This window comes from Takifugu rubripes, chromosome 13 (assembly GCF_901000725.2).
Source record: "Takifugu rubripes chromosome 13, fTakRub1.2, whole genome shotgun sequence".
Taxonomy (NCBI): Eukaryota; Metazoa; Chordata; class Actinopteri; order Tetraodontiformes; family Tetraodontidae; genus Takifugu; species Takifugu rubripes.
In genome coordinates, this window is record NC_042297.1 from 14,174,969 (window position 1) to 14,199,241 (window position 24,273).

Below are 24,273 nucleotides of genomic sequence, written 5' to 3' on the forward strand. Positions count from 1 at the left end.
TATATGTCTTTCTCTCTGTTTGTTTTTACAGGTTCTGCTCACCAGCTCAGTCAGTCTGTAGATGTAGACCTTTCCCTTCTCCAGTCCTCCACTGAAGAACATCGGTGCTGCCACCAGAAGGTTGTCAGTTATCCCGTCTCCATCGATATCCACAGGCGCAATTTCGCTGCCGTAGTAGGAGCCAATCTGAAGGTTGCACAGATGTTAAAAAGAGTCAACTCATCAGAACTATTTAAGAAGGAGCAGTGATTTAAGTGATCCTATAGACTGAAATTCTTGCTTTTCTCCACTGTTTGTTTAGGTTGGGTGATTTACTGGTGAAGTTCCTTTTGAACTTTATTGTAAGCAAATGGAGGCCTGTGTTGTTTCAGAGCGTGGTCGGAGTCCTGATGCTTGTAGAAATGCACAGACTATTAGAGAGAGAGAAAGAAGCCCAGACAAAAGAATGGAGGAACACCAACTATTGGTTTTAGGATTGGAAACATCTGCCCATTCAAAGCAATATTCTCACAACATCACAACAAAACGTCCCGGAACAAAAAAAGAAAACATCTGGTGTTCTGGATGGGATCTTGCTGACAAGGTACAAAGTCAGCTGTTCAGGATCACGTCACAATTGAAGCCTGGGAAGAGTCACAAATTATAAACCATCATTAACGGACCCAATGGAATCATTAAAACAACCTCTTTAAAACTTATTAACAATGAGATCTGGACTGAGAAGCACAGCCCATTTACACGGATTAGAAACCACCGAAATAATCACCATAAGAACCAGTTTGAACCGTGTCAGAACAAAAGATCATCACCGTCGGCCATCTGTGCCTTTATCCTGAGCAGGCCGAATAAATTATGGCTTTATCTTGTCTAAAAAAACACCCCAACTTAACAACGGCTATACCATGGCTGTGTTTTAAAAAAAGGAATTGAAGTAAAATGTTCACTCAAACTAATAATTTAGTTTGAATCTATGTAGCAACAAAATGAGGTAAATAATAAGAACTGAGAGGAAACTCTATGTTCATTATAAACTTTGGATCCCAGAATTCACAAGTCCAATATCACTGCAGATCAAGTCACAACTGCTAGTGGCATCACGCTTCATCACATCAGGGAAGACACACAGGCCGCCCTGACGCTCCGGAGAGATCATCCACCTCCCCAAAGAGAGGTTAGTGCTGTCCTAAACACGTATCAGGTGAGGAGGTGTGCGATACACACCTGCTGCCCTTTCAGAGAGTGCAGGATGGTCAGCTCGCCCGAGTTCTTCAGGGTGAAGATGATGACTTTACCGGTGTGGTTAAATCGAGGTGCTCCAGCTACAATTAGCCGTCCGTTTCGAGCTGACACCACAGACGTTACAGTATAACCTGGTAACACACACACCCACACACACACACACAAACACACACACACACACACACACACACACACCAGTGCGACTTTAGAGCGATGTATTAATGAAATTGCTTAATTTTCTTTACTGTTTTGAATCAGTCCACACTTTTCCACTGGGTAGGACGGAGTGATCCGCTCCCGCTCCAGTTCACACTGGGGAAAAACTGTAAATGTAGCAGTTGCATCTCCCTGTGCTGGATGTGCTGGTTTCTCGTCTTTCTTCCTCTGCGTCTTGCATTTCACCTTTTACCACCAAATATTCCACTTGATCCCTGTGTATTTTTTCCACCTTAAATTCTCATCTTCACTTCTTTTTTCACTGGAGCTTTAAATTTCTCCTTGCGTGTCCAAAACTGTGCTTCCACCTCACATTACTTTTGAGGCTAAAACGACTTGAGTTGGCAGTCTGGTGTATAAGCTCCGACACAAACCGCTGATGGTAAAAGCAGAACAGCGTGGTGGTGGAGGGAGATGTGGTTGGATATGATGTGGATCACTGGAGCAATGGGTACATTTTATAGAGAGGGGCTGCAGCTAGGCTAACTGGGTCTTCTAACAGAACATGAGGGTATAAAATGAGATGAAAGAGTGGGAAAAGTGCTCAAGTGTTGCCCTAGTTACCATACAGAAAACCTTTTTTCTCCCATTGTAAACATCACAGTAAAGTTAAAGATAGTCATAAATATCTTTCGGCTGTCACGCACCTAAATAAGCGCCGTGGTTTTTCAGCTCCTCAGGGAACTCCAGTGAGTAGGAAGACTTGGGGGGAACCACTTTCCCCTGTCGTGTTTCCTTTAGGACGCCTCCGTTCCAGTCATAAGCCCCAACGGCGCCCACCAGAATGCCGTCCTGTAGGGGAGGTAATAGAGGATGATCTAGCGTTTGTCCATGACAGTAATTAATGGGTTTGTTGACGACACAGTTGTGAAATGTAAGAAACTGTAACCAACTGCAATTTAAGTACAACTGTACTAAATGACTAATGAATACCGTGTATCCGCTCAAAGTTGTCTCCTGAGATGTAAAAAAGGGCCAGCAGAACACAAATCACAGGGTGAAAAATAAAATCTGTTCAGAATCACGATCGCTCTGCATTCTGAGCTCGTTATCCAACAAAAGCAACAAATCAGAAAGTTCAATCAGCTGCAGACCTGGGGATGGATGGAGGAAGCATGTTTTACCTCCCACGGTTTCCCACACACTGACACCGTAATTGCAGGGTTCCACTTTATAATGAGCCCCGTTTTTTTTGTTGCTGTGCACAATATACCAGCAGCATATTTTCCAGTTATTGACCAAACGCTCGAAAGCTTGCGATTCCTTCCTGAACGGTGGAATTGGTGTGTTTATTGCTGCACTACGTCATCCTTTGACAGCAGAGTTATGCCAATGCGGTTGAGTGTTTTGGTCGAAATGGTCTCCATGGCAAATGAATGAACCTCCCCAAACAGTTCAAACTTCAAAACCACAGCTACACTGTGTTTCTGCTGCAAATGCACACGTCTCAGAAGGTGATCTGAGTCAAATGTAACTTAATGGCTCTGGAAGACGTTAAAGCCGTGGCTCGACATAAACACACAAACCATACAGGTGACATGCATGTGTTATTAAAGCTCAGCAGAGTGATCTGCATTGTGGGGTGGGGGGAGTTGTGCATTGGAAAAATTGCAAGCTGAACTGCAGGCTTCATTTCCAAGCACACAGCTTCGAGATCCTCTGTCCACCTTGTTTAGATAAAGACTGACAAACAAACAGAGAAGAGAGGAACCATTGTGAGCACATGCTTGATGCCTGTCTGACATATGCAGTCCTTTAACTCTGCACAGACACGCTCCACAAAGCCCTCTGCTCCTTTATTGCTGCCGATCTGCTTCATCTGTTTTCAATAAATTGATTGATTTTTATGATCATTGCCCATTTTCTTTGAATAAGTGACATTTTGAAAGAGTCAACGCAAATCATGTCTATCTCATCCTGTTAGTCCACATTAAAAGTCGGACCATATGCTGGCACGAGTACGATAAAATAAAAACCCCAAACAGAAGAAAACTCATTCTGTAGCAGAACTGCCTCTGTCTTGTGCCGGGTTTTCACTAATATTCTTCCCTTGGGAACAAGTAGTGTCTTGTTACCCATCACTGCATGGCTGAAGTGGAAAAAAGCCTGACTTCTTTGTTAAGGGCTCCTAAATCAGTCAAACCTTTTAGGGGCCACACAGGAGTCACCTCGGGGGAATATAAATTGATAAATGGCAGGTTGTGGGAAGGAATGATGATGACCCTGAAATTGACTCAATGTGTGTCATTTTGCATGCTGACAGTTGGTCAGAGTCAAGGTGGTAGAAAAAGTCAGCGTCACCTCCACGTTGTGAGCAGAAAATCCCGCCTGAGACATCTGGAGGCCAAACGCTGTCCCATTCTTGCTGGTTCCTGTGTAAACAAGCCGGTCACAGTTTTAAAACCCATGCAACAGGAAAGAAATTCAAGCAGGCAGCCACAAACACAACTTAAATATGAAGAGTCTTAGAATAGCAACTATGTGGATGGTTCATATTTAAGTGTCCCTCTTGGAACTAGTGTTAAATCTTTAACAATCCAGAACCTAAACATATCTGATAACCAGTTGGTGGCTGACATCAATGTGTGGCTTTATTAAAAGCTGTTGCTGCTCACTCCAGTCTGTCTTTGGGTTGACTCATCAAATCACTGGTTTGAATTTAAACTGGGGTCCCTATGTATAAGACACGTGAATGCTAATGTGTGTAGAGCTCTGAAAATGCTGTGTTCATCACAACAGATGTGTGAGGGTCACACGAAGATGAAAAAGGGATGTCTTATGAGAGAGGCAGGGAAGAAAACTGTAGCCAGCCGGGCCACTTTCTGTAAGCATTTATTTTCACCATCTCCTGCTAAATTCTCGCGCCGAGTTCTTTGTCGAACCTTCCAAACTGAAGATGCGCTCTCCAAGCGCGTCCACAATATCCTTCAGCGCAGCCTCGTCTGTGACGTTGAAGAAGTGTTTGTCATCTGGGTCACTGGCGATGTACTTGATTTCATTGAGGAAGGCCTCCGGGTTGATTCCTCTGCGGTTGTAGTAGCCCAGGACCTGCCGAGGTGAAAAGCAATGATTCCTCCTGACATACAAAAAGCAGCTTCTTCTCGAAGGCGTATTTCTGTGGTCTCACAAACATGAATTTGGGCAATATATTTTATTTATTGGGAAGATGTTGAAACACTCTTTCCCCAGGTGGCAACTCTGACCAGATGAGCAGATAATGGAAAAGCAAAGCTGTGGGGATTTGCTTACCTCAGCATCAAGATTGAGTGTGGAAAAGCCTCATGTGACAAGGTTTTAAAAAGATTTAACTTTCAACACCAACGTCTATCCTATGCGGTTCATTCCAGCCAATTTTCAACCCAAAAACGTCAGAGTTTTCGCTCAGACATCCGTGAGCGTCTAAGCCTCTGGCTGGAACCAAATGTGGCATTAACTGTACCAGAAGTGGCAGAGTTTCTGCTGTGTGGTTTGAAGGGGATCGTTTACACCTTAAATTGCATTCATATTTACTTTAGCTCTCGCTGAGCGCTTTATGTGCAGGCTGACTTTCACTTCACTCCGTATTTGTGAGGTAAATAATGGGCCCAGCAGACTCACAGCGATGGCGTAACGGGTGATCCCATCTTTCTCGCAGTCCTTGATGACCTGCTGGAGATCTGCACTGTCGTGTGATTCCCCGTCGGTTATAACTATCATCACCTTTTTGGCACCACGGCGACCTCCGTGTTTGAAAGCTTGAGAGCTGTGAAAACACAGCAGACGAATTCACTAAGGCCACTTACAGGGACGACTGTTGAACGAGCGTAGCGGCAATCCATACCGCGCCACGTTGATGCCCAGGGCTGTGTTTGTCTCCTCGCCGCCTCGCTGGTTGATACTGCGTGCTCGTTTCACAACTTCCTCAACAGATTTGTAGTCACTCAGTTTGAACTCATGGACCACCTTTTCACCGTACTGAAGCACTCCGACCTGCCCGGGGAACCACCAAAACCTTTCATAATAATTACAGGAGCACTCTAAAATTCAACATAAACATCACAGACAAAGAGCATCCACAACGCACCTGAATTTGACCTGGTCCGATATAGAACTTCTGAAGGATGTTGATGAGGAAAGCTTGCACTTCATACCAGGGGTAGATAGAGTTTGAGCCATCCAGAACTATCACTATGTCCATGTACGTCTCACATCCTGTAAATTGTTTAAAGATGAAAAGCACCGATGGAGACAACAGATGTTTCCAAATGAGAAAGTAATGCCCTGCTGTGACTTCGCATTTTCCATAAATCTTTTTCAAAGATAAAAGATAAAGCTTACTCTGAAAAGCAGGCGCGATGGTTCTGGAAAACTTGAAACTGGCGTTAACCCTGGAGCATATTCCCGTGCTGTAGTAAGAGCTGCCACACTCATAAGACCACAGCGGCCCACAGGCCTGAAGAACAAACACAGCACGTGTGACAAAAACTCTCTTCAGCATATCACGATATAGTTTCACCATCGGCAGGAGAAGACACAGAAGGATCAATATGTATTGTGAAAGAATTTCTCTGCTACATCAGATTTTGTATGTTGTATGTTATGAAGGAATAACTGACCACAAAGCTGTTGTCGACAGGGTTCGACGTCAACGTCATCCCCAGCCTCATCTTATCCTTTCGCTCTGACACGTTGGTCAGAGATATCCTTCCTTGAAGGAAAAAGGGATATTACAGAGATGACACCGGCCTCACTGGCTCCGATAAACACAAATACATAAACTTGTTCTTCAGAACTCTAACAGAAGTTCCACCATCTGGGACTTTGTATGTTATTGCTGTGTGGGTAGCTGAAGTTACAACGCTACATCCTGAATTCCAAATGTTCACTCCACAAAACTTCATGTGTCAATCCAACCGGCGCGACACATTCTTCCCTATGAAGAAGCCTGTGGTGAGATGTGTGGTATAACACACACGTGGAAATGTACATAAACCATTCAAAAGGAACATGTGGAATGACTGGTATGGTACCCACAGGTCTGTCCCCCACATGTGAGACCATGGTGTTTACTGACAAGTGTGCGTCTTGATCGCCAGATTGTGTTGTGTGTGTTGTAGGCCGAGCGGTGTGTTGTGATACTCTACCCAAGTTGAGCTTGGAGCAGCCGTTGTTGCGCCTGTTAATCGAACACTTGTAGACATCGCCGGTCTGGTGCGGGCCGTTCATTTCGTACGGAGCGCCCACTAATAACCTGCAAAAAGTCAGAGAGGAAAAAGGTTCTAATCCCTGAAAGATATCAGAGCACGTTCTTTTCTTTAGTTGCGCTCTGGGAAAATAGAGTGAGTTTGTTTTTTTGAGGAAATTCTGCCTTTCTGAGGTTTGCCCAAAAACAATTTTAAACCTTTAAATTCCATCCATCCATCCAGGCTCATTTCACTGTTCAACAATTTAAATACACCCAGAAGCAATGGAAACGGTTCCATGCAACCATACTCAGAAAAAAACATATCTGCAGCATCTGAGTTGCATGCCGGTGCGCTGCTTTCCAAGCCGGGGCCGTTTTTGGAGAGCTGGCATTTCCTCCGGGATTCCACTTTTCTCCCACCGTTCAAATACCGGTACTTGATTTTTCAGATTAAACATTTCAGCTGTGACGGCGACTAATACATCAGACCTGTGCCACTGTCATATCAATTCAAAATTTAGTATCATGAATAACCTGGTAACCTGTGGTAAACAGGGGTCAGAGTTCACACTCTTGTGCTGCTAATTCATTACATTATATTAAGTGCAGCGTGCAGAATTAAATGTTGACACTGAACTGTTGTTCAGACCAGACTAGAGATGCAGTGAAGCTCTACCAGGGATCTGCTGCCTGCTCTAGGATTTAGAGTTCCTGAGTCAGGACTGTGAGGTCTGGACATCCTGGTCCTGTGTTTGGGAGGTTTCTGACTTCAGTTCATTGGAGTCTCATAAACCTCACTTAAATATTTCACATTGTCACAGTAAGTTGAAATTGGCCTGTTTGAAGCCTTTACAGGAGCTGCAGTACAAGACACAGAAGGCTTGTGCTTAATAAAAGAAATGAGTGAAACTGACATTAATAGCGATTAAGCTTGTTGGGTTTTATTGGTCTATTATCTAATGTGTACCCAATAACAAACAGTAAATTATTATTATTTAAATATGTGAACACAGCAATGGAGTGGCAACAGCCCAAAGTCCAACAACATATACTGTATATACACTTGTATGTTACCTTTTTTTCTCCCCCTTATCAGTAAAGATTCTACTACCATACTGAGAAGGTTCCTGGAATTCAACATTTTGGAACATATTCCGTTCACAAGTTTGGGAACTATGCAAAATAAAAAAAATGATATTGAAACTTAAAAAGGTTGTATAAGGAATAAATATGCCTTCTAGGAAATAATGTGCAGTGGAAGTTAAAAAAAAAACACTGAAGAGGGCAAATGAGAAGATCTTAGTTCAGTAGTGCCCCAAAGGAAAGTCATTTGACACCAGTTAATAGAAAAAGCAGACCATAACCAGCCCTCTGCTTGGACTTTTAGGTCACAGTTTGACAAATAAAGAAAGACTGATCTTCAGCATAAGAATTTCTGGGTCAGACTGGTGATCCCCAGAGATTTAAACCTGCTCAAAACACCCAAGAGGAGACTTAGCAATATGTAAGCTCTTTTCTTTTTGTCATATTCAAGCATATGCCTTCAGATTTAAATACAAGATCATCACGTTTCTGCCCAACTCTAGTACGGTCTAACAATTTAGGAAGGAATAATGACCACAAGAGCAGAGCTAATGAGGAAAAGGTTTCCCTTTGTTCTCCAAACCGACAATGACTTGTTGAAAAATGTTTCCTTTCTCGTACATGGCTTTCTCATGAGCGCAGCCTGTAGAGTCATTTAGAGCGATTCAGCTCAAATGTCAAATTGATTCAGCTTGTGCACTAAAAACCTGAACAGCAATGTGAAACATAGATGTATATTTAATCTGCATGATACATTAAGTGTTGGGCTTTGTCCTGGAAAACAGGAAATAAAAACAATAAAATCTGTGGAGCGTGCAGGAAAACATTTCTGGGTCAAATTACTTTCCTCCTATTGATGACGTTTGGATTTGCTGATCTGCTGCTTTCTTGCTCCACAGTAGCCTCGGCACATTTAGCAGAACTTTAGCAATGAAAAACTACATCTTGTCTATATTCAACACTATACAAAAATACCACAAACATGCTTGTGAGATGGCGTATTTGTGAATATGGTGTTTCAAGGCAGCTGTGAAACCTAAATCGTCTCATTAAGATTTAAAATCTTAGAATCTGGAGGTAGTTTTTAACCACTCAGCAGTGAGAACTGTTCATATTTTCATAGCACTAATATCCAGAAAATGACTTTATTTTCATTATCCATAGAATTGGTTCAGTTTCAGGATACAGATGCCTTGAGGAAAAGAGGCCATTGTTGCTCTTGACTTGGACGTCCTCCACAGGACCTCCTGAATTTCACCAGAAGCTGTTCAAACAATCATGTTCCAGAGCTCACTGGGGTCAACAGCTAGCCTTGGTGCGTCGTCACGGCAGGAATGGAAATGACAGTGAAAGGAACAACGTGAGCCAGAAAGAAATGTGTGTATCCATTGTGGCTGCCAGGGAACACAGGATTTTGGGGTTTGAGGAAGTGCCATCCCCGAGTCCAGGCTGTCATTAATGTGGTCGTTCTCTCCATATTTGGATGGAAGCAATGTATACACTTTAAAACCTCAGCCCAAACACCCAAACATGAGTGTGCACCGCTAATCGCGCTTACTCATCACATTCCATCCCCGTTGTTCTGTTTGGGAATGATTTTATTTCATTTCACAAAAGGAATTTTGTTATATTTTACTGGGAACATCATTTGAGGGCACTGAACTGATTAAGACAAGTTTGTCCATCCACCCAATGTAATCCTAGAGCCTGTAAGCTAGTGACCCCCCCCCCCCCCCCACACACACACACACATACATAACATCTAGATGATGATTCTGGTCTCATTTAGTACCTCTACACGCTTCCAAACAGTGTTATTGCTGTTAGGACAGCACGGTGATATTAGTTACCTCGTGCCACCGCTGTGCCTGAAAGCGAATCCCCAGGCTCGTTTGCTTTTCTGAAGGTCATATTTTATTCTACCTCCCTGTTACAAGTTATTGTGTTTATTCTGCACTATGTAACAACATAACAGATATCTAACCTCTGCCTCAGAGGAGGGAAAAGGCTTTTAACTGAAGGCGTAGACATCACAATCTCTGGGTATTCTGTTGTGTATAAGCAGATCGATTTCTCTTCTCCCGCCAAGCTCAGAAGGCATAAAAACACACCTCTTTGTAGCTAAATAAAGGGAAAATTGTTTAAGGTCAGTGATGAAAGACTTCACAGACTCCCTGCAGTTCGCTGCTGCACTGAAACTTGTAACGGAGCTCCAGAGTAAAGGTCAGAGCTCCATTGAGGAATCCTGGTAAAACTGCAGTAAAATAAACAGTGGAGATAGAACAGGGAAGGTTCTGGGGGTGTCTGCAGTTCAGTTCAGCCCTCAAGTTTAAAGACCCTAGATCTCTGCAAATTGAAAGTGATGTGGCCTTTTCTGAGCTGCCCAAAGAGTGTCTGGAGCGCCATCAGTCAGTGTGGAAATTGCACATTCCTAACAGGGTGCCTCCATCAGTGGTCATGGACAGAAACGTTCAGCAGATCTGACAAGTTACCTGACAAGCTGAAGCAAGCTGGTGGCAGATCACAACACCAGTAAAGACTGGAAGTACAGAACTGTAAATAAATGTGTAAAACTTCCTTATTCACCATGGCTGTTTTTCTATCTACCCTCTTTGTTCTTGTCAACAGCCAACTGGTTCGGTAAGTGATTCCAAATGGCTCCGCTTTTCAACCACGCTTTCAAATTCACAAGCCAAATAAACCCAGTTAACCTAGTTTCAATGTCATTTGTATTCATGGCGAAGAGATGGGCCATCGTTGCTTATCTAAGAAACGTGGAGAGTCTATGTAGAACTTTATAAAACAGAGGAAAAGATCATACTTTGATTTCTAAAACACTCCTGATCACAATAACTTGTGCACACGTGATGGGAAAACTGTATCTTAACTAACGTGTGCAGTCTGGGTTGCAGACGTTTGTGAGTCAACCACCGTTCCCTCACTGGAAGGTTGAGACGTTGGGGTGAGCCCATGGGTATTATAGCTTTAATTACTGTCAACAACCTGATGAGGCTGACAACACTGGCCTGATTTTGTCTAATCTACAACACTCTTCACTTCCTGTGAAATCATTTATCAAAAGTATGTGGAAAAATATCCGACAGCACATCTGGGTGTCGGCTGTTCATTTACATAGAAACTCAGTAATCTACAGTGTTCCTCAGAACAATAACGAGGCTCATTAGGCATGTTTATAGCTTTTGGCCAATACCAGTCTTTGGCTGGGATAATGGTCAAAGAGACACCAGCCTCTGTGGTTTCATCAGCCTGTGAATATACAGATGTGGGAGCCAAGTGCAATACTCTCAATATACACGCACGATACCTTCTCTCTTTTTTCGGCTATAAATAGCTGAAGGACAGGAGAGAATGGCCAATTGTCCAAAAGAAACAGTCAAAACAATGCTTATGAGAAGCTAAGCCCAGCATGATGTGGACTGCACATCCAACATTGGTCCCAGCAGGTTTGCACAGAAAGATTCTTTGTTGTCCTTTATTGTGAAAGACATAACTTCATGAACTGGACTCATGGGAAGCATCGACAACAAAGTGGGTCACTTGGCGTTACTATCCAAAAGCCCCGTTCTACTGTTTGCCTGTTCCCAAAAATTACACATGGATTTAAAGGATTGGAAACTGACAACTGGATTGTTTGGGAACAGCATATGTGTAGCATTTTAGGATCCAAACAATGAAACACAACCCAAAATGTCATGTTTCTGTCTTGATATATTAACAAAACAGACAAAAAAAACCTGACAGATTGAAGAAGCTGCAGGATAAAAACTGCAAAATAATCCTCATCTGGAAAATATAACACATTTAAACCCAAGAACAACAGGACTTATACTGTCTGGATGTTGCTGACATCAGGCAGACGATGTAGACATTGCTTAAACATATATACACACAGACGATTATTTCAACACGTACAGAAGCACAACGGGAACTCGCTTTGGCCCGTTGACACAGAAGCAACGTTTGGCCGTCACACGTGCCTGCTGGCCTAATAAAGCATAGCTCAGACTCAGTTGGGGCTGTGATGAATGTGGAGTATCGCTCTCAAAGCTACAATTTATCTTGCAACTACAGATGCTGCGAGAACGTTGGGAGCACCACAGCACCACACTGGCTTTGGAGCGGCTTACTGCCAAGTCAGACGGTCCATCAACACAGCGTTCTAGAGCATTAAACAGTACTTGAGCTTTTCAGCTTGCTCTTACATCACTAAAGCAGATTATATCTAATTCTCACAATCTAAAAATAAATGTCACAATTTGAGATACATGATAAAACAAATAGCTTCTATCATTAAATGCCGAATGACCATAATGAGTACTACTTAGTGAGTGTTTTGCTATTATCAACTATTGTGTATCGTGTACACGCTCAGGGTATCTTGACTTTCTTGCACATGATTTGTAGCCTAGTCCATAGTAAGATGACATGTGAGAGTTGATCTGGTTCTTACCATTTTTCTCCTCCAGCAGCCACATGTTGCTGCACAGTGTATCCAAACTGGGCTTGTTTGGGGCCTTTAATGATCTTATGAGTCTTCGTGTCAATGTTGAAGCAGTTGTTGAATCCTTAAAAACAGAAACATGAAATTCATCAGCTTACAGGTAGCATCTACAACGTGTTGAAGCCTGGAGACTACGTTCCCATGAGAAGCACCTAATGTCTCCCTCAGTCATGTCAAACTCATAATATTTACATCCAAGTGATGACTGACAACTGCTTTATGGCACCACACTACTGGCTTTAGGGAGCAGTATTGTAGCAGTAAATCAGCGGTGAATTGTAAATTGACAAGTAACAGTTAGAAATCAAAGCTGCAGACTTGAAAGAAAAATCTGTACCTCCTTACTGTGCACTTAAATTTCTGCCAGGTCTTTAGATTAACCAGGTGGTTTAAAACAGGCAGCGAAGGTATGTTTTCAATTAAAATGCCAGTCAGGTGAGGTACAACTCTTGTCTAACCAAACATGACAGCATCATTTGTCTTTTAATTTTCCTTCAAAACAGGTCCGATGACATTGGGATGATGAGATTTTTTTGTTTTCGAGAGCCATCTATCACTCTGTCTTCCTTCCCTGTTTCCATTTACCAGACTTTGACCTCACCTTCTGATATATGTGTTGAGCAGTGGCTTAATGGAGGTTAGGCCACTGTAAGGTCAATGTTTACATCTACAGTGAAGCTCACTGATACCAAAAAGCGGATATTATGTCTGGATCCAGGAAACACAGAAAAAGAACTGCAGCAGGAAATGGTTTTGCAGAGAGATATATGCACAGCTCACCACCCCACAAATAATTTATAATTTAAGTCCCCAGAATAATTCAATAGACAAATATTATAAAGATAAAGATATTAAAGAGAACTCACGCTAACCCCAGCACCGCACACCTGTAATTAATAATTACATTTGTTTGTACAGATAGCTCCACTAGGGGGCGCCTCCCAGAGTCAACATGTTAAATTACAGAAGCCAAATTTTAAAGGGCTAGTAGGTAGTTAAGAAACTTCAAGAGGTCCACGAAATCATGCATCACCACAGGAATCATTTTAACAATTGCTTCACATAAAGGATCTTGGTAGCCCGACAAACAAACCTGGCTCCCAAATTCTGGTGGTTTCTGTAAACTCGGAAACAATGTTAAACAGTAAATGTGAAATTTAAACATGTTACACGTTGTGACGTAGCACAGCAGCTGCAGCACAGTGTAGATGGGTGTCTGCTCCACAGATAAGATTTATTTGTTTGGTTGTGCTGTTATTTACACTTTTGAGGCTGTATGGTGCGCAGCTGTTTCTTTTAAATTAAAATGGGACTAAAGAGATAAGTGAGGATGTCTGCATTCCATAGATAGTACCAATGACAACCTGTTTGGTTAATCGGTTGTCTAAGCAAATAGTGACTCAAACATTACACCCACTGGTCCCCAGACCTGGAACTGAGGCTCTGGGATACAGAGCTGCTCCAAAACCATCACTGGTACCATTACAGGACATTCTTACTGTTATTAACACACAAATGGAATAATTTGCATTAAAGCCGTACTTAAGCAGTATACAGCAGAGCGTTTGTGGCTACCACCCTTCACATCACACCTTGGTGGGCATAAACACAGACCCACTGTTCTGCTTGATGTGAACTGCTATTAAAACATAAGTCACTGGTGTCAATGGTGGCTTTGTCATGCAGACCCTTCATGTAAACATTCACACATTGCTCATTTCCTGTCAGTGAATGGTTCCTGCCGATCCTGACCCTAAACATCCTCCCAAATATTCTGTTGATCTGCAAAACTGACTGAAAATAGAGTTTGCTGGCAACAAAAAAGGTGTATGAAAAATAGTTGTCAGTAGGTAAGTCCAGACAATGTGTCCTGAGCAATTAATCCTGGAGCTCCGTGTTTCGGGAAGCCTCCTGCATTATGGCACTCTCACAGCTCTTCTAAAGTTAACTTTTAGCTGTGAAAATCATTTTCCATGGGTGCTTTAAAAATAGGATTATATGGGATCAGGACATGACTGAAAGCTAAAACAGGGAAGAAGAAAAGTGTCAGAGCAAAAGCTGGAGAAAGGAGAAATTCCAGTTTCCATTCCAACCCATGAGCACGGCAGAGCAATTTAATATTCTCAGTAATATCAGCAGCTCCTAACGCAAGTTGGGAGTTGTGCAGGCTGCGCAGCGTTCTGGTTTCCATGCCCAGAGAAATAAACCACAGGCCAGAGGCTGCTGGTGTGACCCACATTAGTCTACTGCTGCCTTTGGCCTGGCACCAAGCTGCAGGAGCTCCACCACAGAGCCGTGAACAGTGGAGCAGCCATGCATTCTGCAAAATCCTGGCAAGGACCCATCTGATGAGATGCACAGTGATCTCCATTTTTTACAGTGCGTTATGCCATTGGACACAGAACAGGGAGGTTTTGGGGTTTTTTGGGGTTTTTTGCACATTTAGTCAAGAATTTACAGCTAATTATTTTACCCATGGACGGGGCGGTTGCACGGGAACAAGGCATCTTCCAATTCTGTTACCTCTGGAAAAGCACTTCACACATGTCAATTTACTTTCAGACTCTTTGTCGGGTCTAATCACAATTACGCCGTGCCAACAATACAAAAATACCTGCAGGATATCAAGAGCCAGATGTGTCTACTGCTCAACAGCCAGCTGGGCAGTGCATGTGCAGGACTCTGTTTGAGTCTGACACAGGTCATTGTGATAAATGTAGTTTTTGCTCAATCAATGAAAATTTATTTACAGTATCGTGACAAATCCTCCCTCAAACTTTAGAACAATGCAGTCAGTGCCACTGATAATGTAATCACCACTACCCACGGGGACCTGCTGTGTGATTCAAAAACAGTAGCTGCTTGTCTCCCCTGGGAACCTTTGAAGGAATATTTTGACCACAAACACTATGGTCTAAATAAAGCTCTGGGACGATAAGTAGGACCCAGGAACTTTAAATGGAGGACTAAAGTCCCTGTAAACAGCTGACAGCACAACATAAGCAACATTACTGTAAAATCCTGCCACTAGTTGACAAACACAGGTGGTTGAAAAGTGTCCTTAATAAGAAGACACTCACAATTTAGCAAAATAAGTTTAATTTAACTGCAGAAATATTGAAAATGTATTATAGAAGTGTACTGTTTTTTTAATGATATCTGATTTTCCCTCTTACATACACACGTCTTCTTCTTCTGTGGGAAGTTCTGTGAGTTTGCTGATCGGTCTGAGAGTCCTGGGATTCCACAAACAGCAGATTAAAATGCAGCCTCCTTCTTAAGAGCCTGCCAAACATCTCTGAGCCCAGATAGCATCATGCTTCTCTCCGCAGACGACGAGGTCATGTCTCCCTCACCGTGGCTCCGGTCCAAAATTCCAAAATCAAACCAAATATTTGCGAAAGTCATTTCCTCCTTTCCCCTCTTCAATTTTACTTTCTCAAATGTCTAAATTACAAACAAAAAGAATTCACATGACAAACTCAGGCTAGTTCTCCTTTGGTTCCACTCCAGTTTGATTCAGCACAAAAGAAAAGATCAGAAAAATATCCTTCCATGCAACGGAGAAATAAAAATCCCACACATTATGCTCACAATTCTCCTGTTTTATGGAAACAGTGACGACACAGTGTATTTAAAAATGCAGTAAGAGTCCACAGTAGCTCAAAAACTAACCATAGCCAGAACTGCGTCTGTCGCTTCTGCCATTAAATGAAAGAATAAAAGATTTACGTGCACATTATTGCCTTATTCACTCTCCCCGTCTCCCTTTTGTCCCTTCATCTTGTGTCAGTGTGTTGCTGCCATTGTGCTTATACTGGTAATTGACCACAGTTCTGGCTCAGCACCAACAAGTCTCCCTTCACCAGAAACGCCACTGTGAAATGATAGCATCGGCTCACATTGGGGGGGACATGCCAGTGAGACACAGAGCACCTCTGTAGACCTGACATGGACAACAGGTCCTTCAGCAGAAGCATGCACACATGTCTTCCTGTCTAGGGCAATGCTGAATGAAACAAAGGTTATGATGTCATTCAGAAAGACAGCCGTTCATCTCCTCCAGATATATTGATAGTAGCTGAATCCTGAAGTAGCTAAAATGCCAGGGATTTGTTGTAAAAGGATGAAAGTGCATGTTGACATGGTAAATTAACATGAAGAATGGACTTTATTCCAATGCTAAAGTGGAAACACACGGACTTCACTCACCTAACTGGCAGCAGATCCAGAGCAGGAGGAGGCAGTAGTACTCCATATGTTTTCCGGTCTGCGTGATGCCCAACACGAGTGTGTGTGTGTGTGTGTATGTGTGGTGAAGTGAGGAGAACAGACCCAGCAGCAGGCTGTTACAGATCCCACTCTGATTGACTCAGGTCGAAGTTAAAGCACTGCCTATAACTTGAGCGAGTAGGAGGGGACTGGAGATGAAGGAGGTCCACCCCGACAGAGCAGGAGTACAGTTTCTAACACACTCATTCAACCCAAAACTGGATGCACACACACACACACACGGTCCCCTCTGTTTGTGGTAGCCTTGTTTCACTGTGTCTATATAAAATAATTATGTTTAAAAACTCGCTGTCCAAAATGAGGATTTTTATCTGCAACAACATCAGCATCATGTTCGTAGAGACACTAAACACACGCGCATGACAACATGCAACAGGATATATAAAGGTGATTCATCAAAAACAATCATGCCTATACTGTTTTGTCATTAGGTTTAAAAGCCTCTTCTGTCGGTCTGATGCTATTCACTGAGCACGCTACCATCATGGAACAACCACAAACTATCCAGCATATTAGCAGTGGAACGCAAATGTGGGCTTTTTACATTACTTCTAATTCTCACTAGAGTCCCATCCCGTCTAAAGGGCTAAATGTATAACATATCCAGTTACTTAAGACAGTCATTGTCCCTTATATTTGCTGTAATCCATTTGTGGTGAGCTAGCAAATGTCAGTGCGATTTTAACTATTATTTAGTAACGTTTACAACTCTGTGGCAATTTTTTGGTGATTGATGAAAAGTCACACATGTATTTCATGGCAAAACTAAAACCGGAGTATATTGGGAGTGTTATCTTAGCCTATAGTGTTACATGTTTATGGATATTCTACTTCCTCACACATTTTTACCAAAACTTTACAACGACATTGTTTGTGGAGAGCTGCATTCACTCCTGTCGAACTGACAAATATAATATCCTGCTCAATCATGCAACAAGCAGTCACACAGTGTAGCCACAGATCACTGGTTCTGAACTTCACGCCTCAAGTGTTTGGGACAGTAGTTTAAGACTGCTTGTGTTACATGGAGCCTCGATGTGAAGGTGACATATTACAGATAAAACTTTATTTCTTTGAAAAACTGACAGCAGAAGTGACATTTCTCCACAATATATGGAGGAATAAGTGATAAAATACCCCATCTGGTGCCTTTTAGTATGGTAAACACACTCATGACCAGGCTCCAGGATGAATGCGGCAACACAATCATTTCCTCAGGGAAGACAACAGCTTTTTCAAAGGGCAGATTCCTTCCAAAACATAGAATAAACTAATCCCAAATTGGAGAGAAGAAGCACATTAATGTAGGGGTTTGGCAGCCAATAAAACATTTCTTTACAAATTGCAGTAAACACCAAAAGCTTCATAGGGTAATGGTTTTGCTCTGATTGTGGGTGCAAAGTCATAGCTCAAGAATCCCTCAACGTTAGCCTGTAAAATAAATGAATGTGTGGTCAGATTCTCCAACTCTAAAGGCCTCGGTTCCATAAAGGTAAGAGAAAGTGGATTCAAGTCTGACCCAATCCAACCGGAATGGGAACATTTTGCTTTTTAGAAATCGAATTCTTCTCGCAGACCGCATAATCTATAGAGAGACCAACAGCGAGGAAGCGGGAGCTGCGCTTTCTCCACATTTACAGAACTTTGTCTGACGCCACAACTGCAAGCAATTACCTCAACCACCCCGGGATTATCTATTTGTGTGAAATATACGGCTGTCTCCCCAGGCTACAATGGAACTCTTGACAAACACAAGTCCTCAGGGAGAAGACGGAGATGCCTAAAAGCTGTAAAGATGCCCAACACCCCCACCACACACAGATCTGTCACTCATCACGGTGTTGGCATCCTCGAGGCCTACACTCCTGTTTCTGGGGGTGTTACTAAAGTGCTGCTTCAGTGGTAAGACTCATGCACAAGGAGATGCTGATTCTGCCTGCCAATGTTAAATTTGATTCAGTAATGATCCTGTTTGAGTCAGTGTTGCTCCAGAGAAGGGGGGGAAGGGGGGTGGGGGGGTGGTGAGGGGGTGTGAGGGGGTCCTCTCAAGTTGTAAAACAGATGAGAGGGCAGATTCAGGAGCTCCAGTCTGGCTGGGAAGCCTCTGACAAAAGCAGTATTTAAAAAGTTCCAGATGAAAAGATCCACGCTCCTGTCCATATCCGGATTTCCTCATGTTCTCGAGATATTTCCTTCATGGGGGGGGGGGGGGGGGGGGGGCAAACACTGAATATCTTAGCCATAGCAAAGAGAAAGCAAACACTTCAGATCCCTCCAAAGAGCCTCTTGAAACACAGCACGTCCATCAGCCTGTTTTTGGCCGGTATGATATAATCAGCAGGGAGAGTTTATTTCAGCGTTCCGGCAAGGAATTTTGGGTTAAGCATCTTCGTGTTGGGGTCGAGAACATCTGAATATAACAGATCTAACACCCACATAGAAAGAGCTGTTGGGAGGCACTGACGCTTGCCGTCAGACAGCTGGAGGCAGAGCTCCAGTCTCTGTGCATCCCAGCATACGACGTGCAGACCTGCCAACTGCTGCGTGCTCATGTAGTCTAATGTTGACTGCTAGGCTGACCTCCGGAAAGAAGCAGTGAAGCCAAGTTAAACTCACCGCCGAGCACAGATGGGACCTAAACTGACCTTGATACACATCCCAGTCTGCCTGCTTAGGTAACTTTTGGAGGTGGGGGGTATTCATACTGCCCCAATACCTAAAGCTGAAGTCAGTATCATTAAAGGGAATAAGTGAAGATGGCTGATGGTCTGTTGCCCTACAGAGCCTGTCAGGTTAATAGGTCGTCACAAAACCTCTAATTTAAAGCTCATTTGGGCTTATATCAGGTAGTGTTGTGCATGTAAGAGCTTTGGTAGTGAGTGAAATAACATTGGCAAATTAAATGTTCCCAAACAACCATGTGTAAACAGAATGCTATCTAGTTTACAGAGAATCCAAGTTATTTCTCTTCAGTAATGAAGCTGTTTACAGTCAGTAACAAGCAGTTGCTGAATCTTCAGTGGAAATCGGTGGAATTTGCAGAGAAGCTTGATGCAGGTGGTCGGTAATTACAATAATTTAACATTCCAATAACACCGCAGAATGTCAGACATTTTTCAGGTGATCCTGAGTGTATTGTTGATAATTACAGAATGATTTAAAGCATCTAACAAGGAGACAAAATATCTCCAAAGCACTTTCATGTGGTGCTCACAATTAGCATTAAATAGATAAATGAACAAGAAAATGTGCATACAAATGTGCACACAAATGTGCACACAAATGTGCATACACATCAGTGAGAGTAAGAATATGTAGCTAAAAAATATTTTATCCCTTTTATCACGTTACGGTTTAATTACCCCGCAACAACTGTTTTATTGTTCCGTTTATAGTTTGTCTGGGCTCTAAGCTTGAGTCAGCCTTTTTAGTTTGGTATAGTTGTCTTTCTTTATCTATCATGGATAATCTTCTCAAAAGTTTGGGAGGGATTAACATGGATAAACTAGTATTATGCCGAAAGAGTAAAGCAACTCCTTGGCATTAATAAAGTCCCATATGATTCATTAATTGTCCAATAAAGTGGACACTAAAGTAGTATATATTACTCAAATGCAAAGAATCACAGTGTTTCTGCCTGTTGAATCATTCTAACTTTTCCAGATCCCTGGCGGAGCTCCGTGCAGCTCTGGTTGTGCCAGTAGCAACAGTGGGAAAAAGACTAATGTGGAAACTGAAGCCACACAGCACAAGATGGACGATAATGGAACACTCACACATCCAGCCGAGGGCAAAGCCTGGTCTCCTGACATGGATAAAACACAAACCCTGGCAGCCCAAAACGTTACATACATGAGTGTCCTGGACCCTCAAGGACACAATCTTAAGATGCACCCACAGGTCTTGTGCAAGCGTCACTCTATAGATGAACTTTCCGAGGAATTTCCAATTCCAAGAACCATCTTCACGTCTGCGTACGTCACGTCTTCAACTTGGAAGTCCTGTTTCATGCGTTCACATTCACTCTGAGACTCATGGAAAAATTGCATTGACCCTTTTTTTCCCTCCTGGATTTCTGTGGAAAACCAAAACCATCGACAGAATTCTGTATGCAATTATTAGGCTTCGCAAGAGTCTGGAGCAGGTCGGACGCCCAAACCCCCAGTTACGTCCATGTCTCAGACTCTACATCATGGCAGCGCGTTACTGATGCAGCAAACAGGGGTTGACGCTGTTCTACACTCCTCAGCTACTGTTCTAAAGCCTCTGAAGCTGTTTACTTTCCTATCAGCTGCAGAGAAGACTGCCCAGAAGACGGATCCAGATCCACTAACTTTGTTTTTGTTTGCCAAAGGTCTGTGACGTTTGGCAGGACAGAGGTGTCTGCCCACCAGGGGCTCTGATCAACTCTGAGTCTGTGCTTTACATTGTGTTGGAAGGAATCTGCAAACACCAGAGAGAGGCTTCTCAGAACCTGCCAGCCTTTTCTTCTGGTTGGACTCTGATAAATGTGAATATGAGCAGCAGCAACCCAACAGCTGAAGTCAATGCAACAAAGTTGTATCATACGCAGATTTAAATGAATCTTTTTTTCTATAATGTCCTCAGCTTTTCTGGATAAATGGAGCTTGCTGTAGCGAGTGTTTCTGAGCACGTTCATGACCGCATCCAGCGGTTTTCTTACCATCGCAGACCCGCTGTAACAATGTCCGAAAGGCGAGCTGTGGAAAATATGCACCGTTAGCTTTACTGAAACCGCTAAGATATATAGCTGGACTGGGTCCAATTCTCACTCCAGTGAGCAGCTGGTGTCCAGGAATGGCTTGTTTATCTGGAAATACCAACTCGGACTTTAACAATTCCTGGACGCTCCCGACTGCTCTATGATTTACAGTGAGAGGGCAGCATGACTCCGGGAGCAGAGTCCAGATCCATGTGGAGTTCCTGCATGCTGGGAATCGATCCTTTGACAGACATGAGACAACACACTCCCCACCGAGGCAGACGGCCCAAAGTCTCTTTTCAATTACACCGTTTATGGGCCGTACCCGACTTCTTATGATCACATCTTTATTTTCCTCCCCTGTCAATTGGCGTGACTTTAGATGCCAGCTTCTTCTTTTCTAATCACATAAATGGGTCTTTAAAGGTGACCTTAACAACCTATTTTATTTATGTGTTTGCAGTCATGTCTCCAGCCCAGAGGACCAGGCCATCCACTCACGGAAAGCTGTTTCCACACATGCAACAAGTGTTAGGAGCCGACACTGCCTATTAAATTAGTCAAAATGTCTTGAATTTTCAATAAAAGCCGAGATTTCAGTGGTGGGAAACTGCATCTACATGGCTTCGGTCTAATAAATCAAGTGAAATGGTGGGGTTGGAACAGTCTCGCTTGTTCCATGTCGTTAAAAATATGCCACTGATTCCAGGCTTCTGGAGATAATCAGCATTTGCACGTTTTCCAACTTTGATCGCCACCTCCATCAAACACAGTCGGGATTAAAGTTGGAATGCCATCAATCTGCCCCTTATGATGGCTTATATTTGTGATAGCTGGAAAAGTATACAGAGGAGGAGAGCACAGGGGACGCAAACTGTAACAGATTCTTCAAGATCAGAGAGATTGTTTTACTTCTAAACCACCCAAAACTTCTGCTAACTCCTACAGAAAAGAGAAGACAATGCAGCTGTGCACCCAGATTTCCCAGGATATTCTTAAGCTTTCATCTAAGTGACCTGACTTTTTGACCCAAACACATTTCAAGCGTCTTTGTTTTCTTTTTAGGCAGCACAAATGAACGGACGGCGTCTTCTGCAAATGGTTCAATAACATTCCAACATTTTCCCGATAAGCTGTGGCCTGAAGGTTCTGATCCTGGGAGTGAAAACGTCAAGCCAGCCCAAAGCTGTGTAAGCACCGACGACAGTTTCTTCCTATTTGAAGAAGGAGCGTTGAACTCAGCGGCTTTTTACAGTCCACAAATGTTACACAGCATAATTATGTATGATGTGCAAAAATTGATCAGGAAAGGCAAAGACGTTCATCTAAAAATCCTGCTGGATCCTATATGAGCGTGCGATGTGTTTGTCTCTTGTATTTCTTTTGTATTTGATTTGCAAAGCTCTCTTTAACTGCTACCATATGTCAAGCCTTTGTGTTGCTGTCATTGGCTTAATGTGAATGTGTTGTATTCCAGACTCTGTGTGTGGTGAATGTGTAAAAGAGAGGAAATTAAACAACTACACAGTTACAAAGAAAGATAAATAAAGAGCTAATGTGTTCAGTTACTCACTCGGAGGGGTTTCCACATTCGACCGACACCAAAACTTATACGTCACCAGTCAAATTTACATCCCTCCTGAAATAAAGAGGAATAACAGCAATAAATTGTTTACCCTCAATAACAGTATGGAGATTCGGAATTACAGAAAGCGAAGGCAAATCCGCCTCTATGACTGACAGGTGAAAAAAATCAAACAACAAGTAAATGAGAAGGTCAAGGAGGGGAAACAGAGCTGAGGAGGAGAACTGGGTGATTAGAAAATGGTGGAAAATGACGTGAAGAGAACGCATGACTAGAGGAATATGTTGCGTGCTGAAAAAATAAACTGCGGAATTGTCTAGACATGGAGGGAATGTGCATCACCTACTACACAAAGGCACATTCATGAAGACTGGTGAACTTCTATGGAGCATAAAGTTGACTGAAAACAATCTGATTGCCTCATATTTCCCCTTGTACTTCCTTCTTCTGTCAATCCATATCTGGTTTCTGTCCCTCAGTTTCTCCAAATTTCTATTCCCTCGTCCTGTCTCTTTCCCTCCTCTCCTGTACTTTGCTTCAGATTAAGGAAGTGGTTTTGTGTGCAGACTAATACAGGCTGGAAGACTGTTGTCCGCACTGGGAAAGCCGAAACATGAGCCCCTCTGCATTAAATGTTCCACTAGAGCAACAATTTTTGTGAAGGGAAATCATGTGGCGGGCCACTGTTACAGGATATGAAGAGCATGGACCCAGACATGGTAAAGAGGGTTGTAAAAAAAATTAAAAAATTTAGCTGGTCATAAATCTAATTTATACTTGAGCAGTTTCTTTTCGTAGTGCTGGCTCATCGAAATGTAGTAAAAATAAGATCAAAACAGTATATTATTATATATATTGTTTGATTAAATTTAAACAACAGGAAATAATTTAACCGTGTGTTTAAAATTCAGTTTCGTGTTATAGCCGGTGAAACCCAAAGTTTAACGCAATTTTTATTTTTTATTAAATAAATGTCCCTGAAATGAAGGCTAAAAATACTGTTTACCATGCTACACTAACGAGAGGACTCCACAAATCCTGAGGAAAAATGCTGCCAAAAGGTGTTGACCGGGTGATGTAGCCGTTATAGAAAACGCTTTCTTTTTTAAATGATCTCTAATTAGGGGCTTACTCACATGGACGTCAAGGTACTTTGCGTGTTTCAGCCATAATTATGTTGGATTTAAGGCTTTGGCTGCTGGATTGGTGGGGCAGAGTTGAAGTTTGTATTTTTCACCACAAGATGGCAGCAGACTGTCACAGATGGAGGAGACTCCCAAGTATTAGGGGCCAAAGAGCTGCAGTCAATACGGGAATTCTTTTTCGAATATAAACAGTGTAGTTCAGTGGACCTCATTTTAATTTCTGCTAATATTATTATTCCATTTAGTAAAGTGAACGTTGTTTCCTATGTTTTCTTGCAGGATTGTTTTCGAACATCACGGGAG

At 42.6% G+C, this 24,273-nt stretch overlaps 1 protein-coding gene across 5 annotated transcripts in view; it reads right to left on the minus strand.

Annotated features, from left to right (window-relative positions):
• itga11a (integrin, alpha 11a) overlaps positions 1-23,983 on the minus strand; it is a 35,268-nt gene extending 11,285 nt beyond the window's left edge. The window contains exons 1-14 of one of the 5 annotated variants that reach the window (XM_029846587.1): positions 23,962-23,983; positions 22,814-22,879; positions 12,174-12,288; positions 6,579-6,685; positions 6,051-6,142; positions 5,773-5,887; positions 5,519-5,646; positions 5,276-5,424; positions 5,053-5,197; positions 4,338-4,503; positions 3,757-3,827; positions 2,103-2,247; positions 1,222-1,370; positions 43-186 (exon numbers count right to left, since the gene is read on the minus strand). In XM_029846587.1, coding sequence (XP_029702447.1) covers positions 43-186; positions 1,222-1,370; positions 2,103-2,247; positions 3,757-3,827; positions 4,338-4,503; positions 5,053-5,197; positions 5,276-5,424; positions 5,519-5,646; positions 5,773-5,887; positions 6,051-6,142; positions 6,579-6,660 — 1,386 coding nt within the window. In that variant the 5' untranslated portion in view covers positions 6,661-6,685; positions 12,174-12,288; positions 22,814-22,879; positions 23,962-23,983. Of the gene's footprint in view, positions 1-42; positions 187-1,221; positions 1,371-2,102; positions 2,248-3,756; positions 3,828-4,337; positions 4,504-5,052; positions 5,198-5,275; positions 5,425-5,518; positions 5,647-5,772; positions 5,888-6,050; positions 6,143-6,578; positions 6,686-12,173; positions 12,289-12,561; positions 12,648-12,825; positions 12,987-13,090; positions 13,147-16,436; positions 16,588-22,813; positions 22,880-23,961 lie in introns of those variants that run through there. The other 4 variants (XM_011609965.2, XM_011609966.2, XM_011609968.2 and 1 more) reach the window with 4 other exon arrangements.
• Positions 23,984-24,273: the final 290 nt, after the last annotated feature.